The following is a 9,881-nucleotide window of genomic DNA, read 5'->3' as shown; positions in this document are numbered from 1 at the left end:
TTTAATTGTATTATATATTATTTTACTTTCTAAAAACAAAAAAAAAAAATTACTCTTTATCTCAAAGGAATCTGAGCATGTGCAAAGTTTTACCCAACCCAACAGCTTCCTCTCGAAATGTTACATGCTTTGTGGTCTACCTCTACCAAGGATCTCTTACACGTCAACCCATTATCTTCTCTTAGGTTTTTTCTTTTTTCTTTTTTTTTTCTTTTTTTTTGTGGTCGTGGATACCCTTTAATTTGATTTTTTTAAACTAAAAATTTAGGCCAGTTATAAGCCAGATTGAGATATGAGCAATGCAGTGGGCCAGTGGGTGACACCAAGTTGGTCTTAGTTCCATGGCTGTATGCTCTGAAAAAGAAAGCTGAGAATCATAGAATTCTAGATATTGATATCCTCCTTTTCTTGTCGACCTCACCAACTGTTTTTGATGTATGTATACTAACAACTTCAATCTAACTGAGATTAATTAGTAACTAGTTTTTATAGCTTAGAAACCATTTTAAGGAAATTACTATTTAGAAGGTATATATATATATAGACGCTTGTAGTTATAACCTAAGGAAAATCATACCAGGAACCATGAGAGCTTTCCACCGAACGGGTCAACTTTCATTTTGGGATTGACCATGTTAAGGTGAACGATAGGCTTATAAACTCAGAATTTGATCACTGAAATCATGCTGAAGGGTAACGATTAACATAACCCCATATATCGTGCTAGTTAGGGACAAAGAAGTACGGATTGACCACTTATGAGTCAAGTATTAGTCCTAACATTCTGGATTAAGGGAAACCATGAACTTCAGCTGTTACTATTAATATTTAACTCATCTATTGTGACCTCTGGACCAGTTGAATTATCGTGGGACCTATAACAAGTAATGGTGTATGAGAAATATAGGTCATGCTGTGGAGTTGGCTCCTTTAATTTTTATGTTAACTTAACCCACATTAGAAGTTTTCCAATTCGTCTATAAAAGGACTACCCTTCTACTCCCTAGTCTCATCCCTAACCTCCAAGTTTCTCTGCAAGTAACTAGGAGAGATATGGAAGGCTCATTTTTTTCTAGCCATTTCCTTCCAGCTCTTCTCATTTTTCTTTCCCTTACTTCCTACATAAACTTAAGCTCAGCAGCCAGGCCTGCTGCTGATAAAGCCAGCACCGAGTTCATCCGAACATCTTGTGGTACAACCACTTATCCCAGACTTTGCTACACCTCCCTCTCAGCTCATGCCAGTGTAATCCAAACCAGCCCAAAGCTTCTAGCAGACACAGCCCTTGCTGTGACCCTTTCAACCGCACGATCTACATCATCCCTGATGTCAAAGATGGTGCAAAGTCATGGCCTAAAGCCTAGAGAAGTTGCAGCCATGCACGACTGTGTGGAAGAGTTGAGCGACTCAGTAGATCAGCTTCGAAGAGCAATGGGGGAGATGACCCAAATAAAAGGCTCCAATTTTGGGCTCATGATGGATGACATACAAACATGGGTTAGTACTGCCTTGACGGATGAGGACACGTGCACTGATGGGTTCGCCGGAAACGCCATGAATGGGAATCTAAAGACCACCGTGAGGGCTCGCATAGTTAACATGGCGCATATGACTAGCAACGCCTTGGGTTTGATCAATAGTTATGCTTCCCTTCACAATTAGCCAACTTAGGCGTTTCTAAGCGGCAAAGGTTCAATTGGGGTACTAATTAATCCTATATGCCTTGCTGCAAGAAATATGGAATGCTACTAGGTGTGGATCCTGACTGCTCTTCCATTGAGCGGTTGTAACAAGTCTATTAGAGAAATTGTACCGGTATATGTATTTTGTGTGCTAGATGATGGTTGGGTCAGTTGCTTCATATCCATTATAGTACAATTTTCAACCTTAGCTACCGTATTCTTTGTGAATGAATTGTGGTCATCTTCGTCTTCAAATTTTAAGCGTGAAACTTTTTCATCATTTTAAAGAAATATTTTTCTTAAATTATAATAATAATAAGAAGAAGAAGATGATGAAGAAGGTTGAAAACAAAGGAGAAGGAGATAGAAAGAGTTTCTTCTTATGGTTCTTGAAATGCAATTTTTCTAACTTAAATAACATATTTATTCACAGTTCTTGTATCGGTGAGATCATAAATATATAATTTACATATTATTAAAATTTAAAATTTTTATAAAAATTTAAATACTTAAGGAAATAAAAAATTAATAATATTTATTTGTTCATTATTATCAAATTAGTATATATTATATAGATGTATTAATATTTTAATATTTTACTAAATAAAATATATATAATATTTAAATACGAAGTTATTTATTGAAAGTTATTTAATTTATATATATATATATATATATATATATATATATATATATATATATATATATATAAATTTTGGGAAGAATCTATTTTTTTTAGTTGATGTGAAAATGTTTACATAAGTCATAATAGGGTAATGGTGGCATCGAAATGGCATGGAGAATAAAATGCCTTTATATTTTTGGCTTGCCCAGCATCTGGATGCGAGTTGAGTAGCGGCCCGTGCACTTCCCAGATTTAAAGCCCAACAGCACGACCCATTTTGGCCAAGAGAATACAGGCTCGAACCGGTGACCCGGTTCACCGAGTCAGCGATTCAACCACTGGGTCATTCAGTCGGACATGTCGATCCAGTCCGGTTTTTAAAACTATAATATTTATCAATTTTTTTTACTAAAAATATAAATCATATCATTTTTTAGAATAAATTTGAGGTTTTAAAAACATTCAAAAAGATAATAAAAAATATGAATAATATTTTAAAAAAAATTCATTATACATAAATATAATCATTTCAATAAGCCCAAAAATTTATTTTTTATATTTGAGCTATTAATTTTTAAAAATAATTTTTTTTTTTTTTTATATTCATAAAAAATTCTTCTTTTTTTTTTTTTTTAATTTAGACACGTTTTTGAAAACATGGCCTATAAAAAGACAAATCATCCGAGATATTCTGGGAGAGACAGTTGCGCGGGGCCTAGCTTCTTTATCAAATGAAATAATGCTTTGCCCGCATGCTTCAATTATGCCAGCCACTTGGATGGTCGGCGATTTTTTAAAGCATTCGAAAGACATTGCTGGCCACAATCTGTTTCAGCTTCCATAGTATCTGTGTGGAACTGAAAATAAATTATTATGGACGAATTCAATAATTTAGTTTCCTTTGAGATACATTTCCCTTTTCTTTTTTTTCTTTTTTTAGTTTTATGCAAAAAAAAAAAAAAAAAAAAAGTGTTTTACACTTTGATGTGTTTTCAAATTTTAAGCATGAAACTTTTTCATTTGAAAATATACATATATATTTCCCCCATGGCAGCTATAGGAAGACATATTTTTAATGAAGTGGTGAAACTGTTCAGCAGTAAGTAAAGGATAGCCTAGGCCAACTAGCAAGCCACTAAGGAATTGGTTCCGCTTGGAAGGGTCTACCCAAAAGAGAGTATGCTTCTTCAGCCCTTCATTATTATTAGTAAGTCGGGGCATATCTTAGCTCCTCCACATGCTATTTAGGATGCCCTTTCTCATGCAATGCAATCGTAGGACACCTATTGTGACGTCCCAAACCCAATTTAGGGGTAAAACTATAATTTTAAAAAAATAATTAATTTAATTTAATAAAAATAATTTTATTAAATTATTTTTATTAAATTAGGTATGTCCTAAAAAAACCTGCACGTGCTCTTTGACCTAGGAAGGGAAGCAAATAATATTAATAATAAACAAATGTCAATTTGTGTACTGCTTGCATAGAAAAATAATAATTATAATTTAAAAAAATAAAATAAATAAAAACAATTTGTGCACCGTTTTTTAAGGAAAGTAGTATTAATAATAATTAGAAGGTAAGAGAATGTGAAGACGAGGGTAATGAATCAAAATAATAATAATGATTATTCTTAAGGAAAATTGTGTTTTGGGCCCAAAAATTAATATATGGTCCATATAAGTTTCATATTTAAACCCAACACCCAATGAAAGAGTGGAAATTGAGAGTAAGGATATTGTCTTTAAAAAATCCATAATACCATTGACTATTAAATGAAAAAACTAACCAATCACCTTACTTTTTTCATTTTCTCTTTGACTCTTTTGCCCTTCTCTCACCTATTTAATAATGAAACCAATTTGAATCATTTTTCTTCATCAAATATGAAAGATGATTAAAAATTATTATTACCAAATGTATTTTTGAAGTGAATAACTTTTAAAAACCTTATCAAATATTATTCTTTTTTTCAAACTTACATAATATATAATAAATATCATTCTTTATTTCAAACCTATATTATTTCTCATATATATTAAATAATTTTTAAACACCTCCTAAAATATTAGTATTATTTGTTTACTCTAACTTGTAAATTAGATATCATCAAATATTATATTTTTTCAAATTTATAGAACATATAATAAATACTTTTTAAATACCTTATAAAATATTATTAATTTTTTTTTTCTAACTTGCAAATTAGGCACGTGGTGTTTATTATTTTTTTGAATATAATGTAAATATTCACATGCATATATATATATATATAATATTAATCAAGAAGACAATATTTATAAGACTAATTTACCAACCTTCCAATAATTTTGAAAATGTAAATAGGGTAATTGGCCGAATTAAAGTCTTCAAAAATATTCAAAATTTCTCCATTCCAAAATTACCTAATTGTTCTCCACACTAATCCTTAATATTTTTTAATAAAGATTTAAATATTTAAAACCATTAAAATAAATAATTTCTTATTAAAGCAATTTTTTCAAAGTAATAAGATAAAAATCATGAAATCTTCAAAACTATAATTACAACAAATATTTTTAACTTTAAAACTAATTTCATAATTTAAATTAATGATTTAAAAAAATAAAAATGTTATAAAAATATTTTTTGTTTATTTTTAATGCCATTTAAATATGATTTTTTTAATCTCTATTGATAACAATGAAATTATATTTACAAAGGCAAAATAGTAAAAATATATATTTCATTTAGTTTACTTATAATGAACAATTCAAACATGATTGATTTTAATTTTATTTCCTATGTGTTAATTTTTGTAGAGAATGTCTTAATGACATAGTTTGGTAAAAAAAGAAAAACAAAACTATCAATAATCGTCTTAATGTCAAATTCAAGTTATTTAAAAATCGTATAAAACCTATTAGAAGCCTTGTACACCCTTGTACACTTAGCACATTTCCCTTGTACAATTAGTGTAATATCCTTGTACAGTTAGTGTAATACCCTTGTACAATGATACAAATTTCATATATCTCCTAATTTATATATCCATGTAGGTGTATTAATCATATTTTCAATGGTTTGGTTGAAAAAATGGTGGATGACTTAGGGTCAATTTTTTTCCCCGAATATCATTATTGGGAAAAATATTAGAATTTTCATATAAGAGTTAAATAAAGTGCATGACATACGTGTACAATCATTGGGTGACAAGGAAAATAAAAAAGTAGTTTAGAATCAATTAAAATCATTCACAAAGGGTAATCTTATACACTTTTGTACAATTAGTACATTTCCCTTGTACAATTAGTGTAATACTCTTGTACAATGACACAAATTTTATATCCCTCCTAAGTTATGTGTCCACGTAGGAGTGTTTAATCATATTTTCAATGATTTAGTTGAGAAGATGGTAGATGATTTAAGGTCAAAATTTTTTTTCTCCAAATATTATTATTAGGAAAAATATTGGAATTTCCATGCGGAAATTAAATAAAGTGCACCTTTATAATCGATTATAATATTACAATTCATGAGTGATAAAAAAAATAAAGGAATGACTCATAATCGATTATAATATTTTCACAAAGAGTAACCTTGTACACCTTTATACATTTAGTACATTTCCCTTATATAGTTAATGTAATACAATTGTACAGTGACGCAATAAATAAATAAATAGTTTTTTTTTTCATATAAAAAATAGTAATAAACAAGGTTTTCAATTTCATTTTAAAAAATAGTTTTCATTTTTTAATTAAAAATATTTTCAAAAAGAGACAGTATAGAAAATAAAAATTATTTTTAAAAATAAAAAATAAAAACTAGAAAAATATTTTAAAACCAAACTCAAATATAATCTATATAATTTTTAACTACTTGTTTTCATCTAAAATAAGTAAATATACCTTTCAACCCTTTTATATAAGAAAAATTCAATCTCTACTATGTATTGATATAATCCACTTCTAAAGTTCGGTCATATGAAAACATTTTAATTGAGTACTTAAAATAAAAACTTTCCATCCATCCTCTTTCTTTTCTTTTTTTTTTCTTATTTTAATAAATTTTCAATTAATTCAAATCATTAAAATAAATCCCTAGTAAACAAATTTGTAACATTTCATATAACTTATTACTAAAAGTCATGTTCAAAAAGTTATTAAAATAAGGAAGAAAGAAGATTAAAAAAAAATAAACGTTTTATTTTATAATAGTAAAAAAAAAATTAAAATAATTTTTAATATAAAAAAATTAAAATAGTGAATATATTTATTTTAAATAGTATTTTAATCATTAAATTATTTACTTCTAAAATATAAAAGATAAAAATAAATGTAAAATGTAATTTTTATTTATTTAAATTAATATTTTTTTTAAAAGTATTTTCCAAAATAGTCTTTGAATCATTAATATAATTTTTGTTTATTTATAATTTAAAAATAAAAAAATAATTTTGATTTTTCAATTATTTATAAAAAGTTTAAAAAAATAATGAAAAATCCAAAAATGGTTAAATAAGAAAGAATAGTGGCATGTGAAGGGTGGTAGAATAAAGACAAAAATAAGTCAAATGGGTATTTTTGTCTATTCCCATCTCATATCCTTGAAATCAATTATGGGTGTTTGAAGGACTCTTTATTAATTGTCAAAGCCAAATGGGTCTAAAACCCAATTCTCCCTTATTCTTAAGGGTAATGAATCAAAATAATAAAACGATAAAATATGTAGATAAATATTTTTAAGGGTTTTAATTTAAATAAATTAGGAAAGAGAAATAAACTATTAGGAATAGATTTCGGAAGGAACCAACTTTTATAAAAATTTGGAAACTCATTAATTAAATTATCATTATTTGGGAAGTTAATTATAATATTAGGATAAATAATGTTAACATAGTAAATTAATTAGGATCACTAATAGTAAATAAAATATTTTTAAGATTGCCAAATTTATATATTTAGATAAATAATCCATAGTAATAGTTGTGTATTATACTATGTTAGGTGAGGGGTAAATTCTTCAAAATAAAATTCTTCAAGATTTTGAGTGTTTCTTCAAGGTAATGGAAATTAATACAAATTTTGTAAAATGATATATTTCTTTTTATATGTTATTTTGAATTATGAAAAAATTTATATTCATTTCTATGCATAAATCAAATATATATATTGCATGAAAAATATGTTTAAGCATTTTTATTTGTTTATAGAAAATGAAAATGGTGGAGACATGATGTTTTGTTTTGTAAGTTTGAATTAATGAAATAAAATATTTGACTCTAGTTTATATGGTCCTAGTCAACAAGCTATAATTATTGACATTTTCAGCCCTAGTTATTAAAGTTGAAGGCTTTTTTTTTTTTTTTTTGTTATCCTTGGTGAGCTAGAATTAGATTGAAGGTGTAATGGGTCTCCAACCCCAATATATATAGGCTTGTTGTTCCCCCTTTTTTGGTTAATGAAAACAGAGTATTCTTCGATAGATTTTGCAATTTCTTCATTTTTGTAAAATGGTATCAAAGCATTCTCCTCTACTACAACTATTCTCTATTTGGGTTTTTTTTTTTTTCTAAATCTTCCTGATGGCTCGTAGAGGATAAAACAATAATCGGGTTGTTATGAGCTCAACCTTTTCTATAATGGAAGATCTTTCCAATCCATTTTTTTCTCCATAATGGAGACCGTCCAAGGCTTATTTTGGTTTCCCATCCTCTTCATGGCCCCAAGTACAACACATGGAGTTGGGCGATGTTGATGGCTCTCATAGCCAAGAACAAAACGGACTTCATTGACGGTAGTATTCCTCAACCTACAACTGATGATTTGCTCTATGGAACTTGGAATTGATGCAATGGCGTGGTTAATTCATGGATCTTGAACTTGGTGGCTCAGGAGATAGTTGATAGTCTTCTCTACATCTCTACTACGACATAGATCTGGAACAACTTGAGAGAACATTTTCATCAAACCAATGCACCACGGATTTTTCAAGTCAGAAAGGCTCTTATGGCTTTGAATCAGGGTGCACTTGATGTCAACACCTATTACACTAGGCACAAGATTTTGTGGGATGAACTGAAGGAATTTCAACCTATTCCCATATGTCATTGTGGAGTGATGAAATATTGGATGGAGTATCAACAAAAGGAATGTGTTATTCAATTTTTAATGGGTCTTAATGACTCATATTCTTCTGGTCAAATTTTGTTGGACCTTTTGCTTCCAATCACCAAAGTTTTTACCCTGGTTGTTCAAGAAGAAAGGCAACATTCAGTTAATCAACGTTTGTCACTCTCCAATGATTCTTAGATTTTGGGTGATTCTGGCATTTCTACTGTTGCAGCTTCCTTCAATTCAAAATCAAAATGAAAAAGACCTTTGTGCTCTCATGGTGATATTCAAGGAAATATCGTTGAAAAATGTTACAAGCTTCACGGATACCCATTAGGCTATAAAACTAAAGGAAAATTGTAATGACCCACTCCCAACCATGTAAATATTGTCCGCTTTTGACCCAAAGGGGCCCTCACGGCTTTAAAACGCGTCTACTTTGTTAAGAGGAGCCTCTACATATATAGCGCCAGAAACTTTCTCCCTTATCCGATGTGGGACATCACAAATACCCCCCTCATGTAGACACAACGTCCTCGTTGTGTCCCATGGGATTGTGGGGCCAAACAGACAAACACCCCTTATGGGGCCAAACAAACCCCCACACCGGGGTCGGAGATTGGCTCTGATACCATTAGTAATGACCCGCACCAAACCATGTAGATATTGTCTGCTTTGGGCCCAAAGGAGCCCTCACGGCTTTAAAACGCGTCTACTTGGTTAAGAGGATCCTCTACATATATAGTGCCAGGAACTTTCTCTCCTATATGATGTGGGACATCACAAAAATAGAATCCACCAAAGGTCTAAATAAATCAAACAAGATCCAATGTACTCGATGGATCTACGTCATCTCCATAGGATTCACCACTGAACACTCTAACTAGTGATCAGTGTAAACAACTCATTACATTCTTGATCTCATAACTTCAAATCGGATCTCAAACCTCGATGGATACTCCACAGCTTAGTTCATTCGTGTCGAGCTTTAGTGGTAATATTTCTCTCTCTCTGACCTACAACTCTTCAACTATTTCTCCTTGTTCATGGGTGTTGGATACTAGAGCAACACATCATGTTTGTTGTGTTTTAGATTTTTTTCATCAATTCCAAACCAATTTTTAATTCTTATGTTATGTTGCCAAATGGTCATTTTGTTAGCATATCACGTATAGGATATGTTCGACTAATGGATACCATTATTCTTGCTAATGTTTTGTTCATTCCCAATTTTTGTTTCAATCTGCTTTCTGTTAGTTCCTTACATGTCAACACTCCATTTCCATTAATTTTTCTTCTGATTCTTGTACTCTTTAGGACCTCTCACAGGGGAGGACGATTGGAATGGGTAACCGTGTTGGTAATCTCTACATTTTGAATCCAAACAACTTGTTCTCAATTTCTTCTTGTTTCTCCAGTGTTTGTAATAATATCAAATTGACTCAAAAGGACTTATGGAATTTTCGTTTAGGTCATCC

General features: G+C 29.9%; 1 protein-coding gene across 1 annotated transcript; it reads left to right on the top strand.

The window, feature by feature from the left end:
• Nucleotides 1-1,000: 1,000 nt before the first annotated feature.
• LOC100250066 (21 kDa protein) lies at nt 1,001-1,890 on the top strand. The gene has a single exon (XM_002264065.5). The coding sequence runs from the start codon at nt 1,054-1,056 to the stop codon at nt 1,660-1,662; it is 609 nt and encodes a 202-aa protein (XP_002264101.1). The 5' UTR covers nt 1,001-1,053; the 3' UTR covers nt 1,663-1,890.
• The last annotated feature ends 7,991 nt before the right edge of the window (nt 1,891-9,881 follow it).

The sequence above is a fragment of the Vitis vinifera genome, chromosome 16 (genome assembly GCF_030704535.1).
Source record: "Vitis vinifera cultivar Pinot Noir 40024 chromosome 16, ASM3070453v1".
Classification (NCBI taxonomy): Eukaryota; Viridiplantae; Streptophyta; class Magnoliopsida; order Vitales; family Vitaceae; genus Vitis; species Vitis vinifera.
Note: the sequence above shows the minus strand (reverse complement) of the source record. Positions and strands in the feature narration are given on the sequence as shown.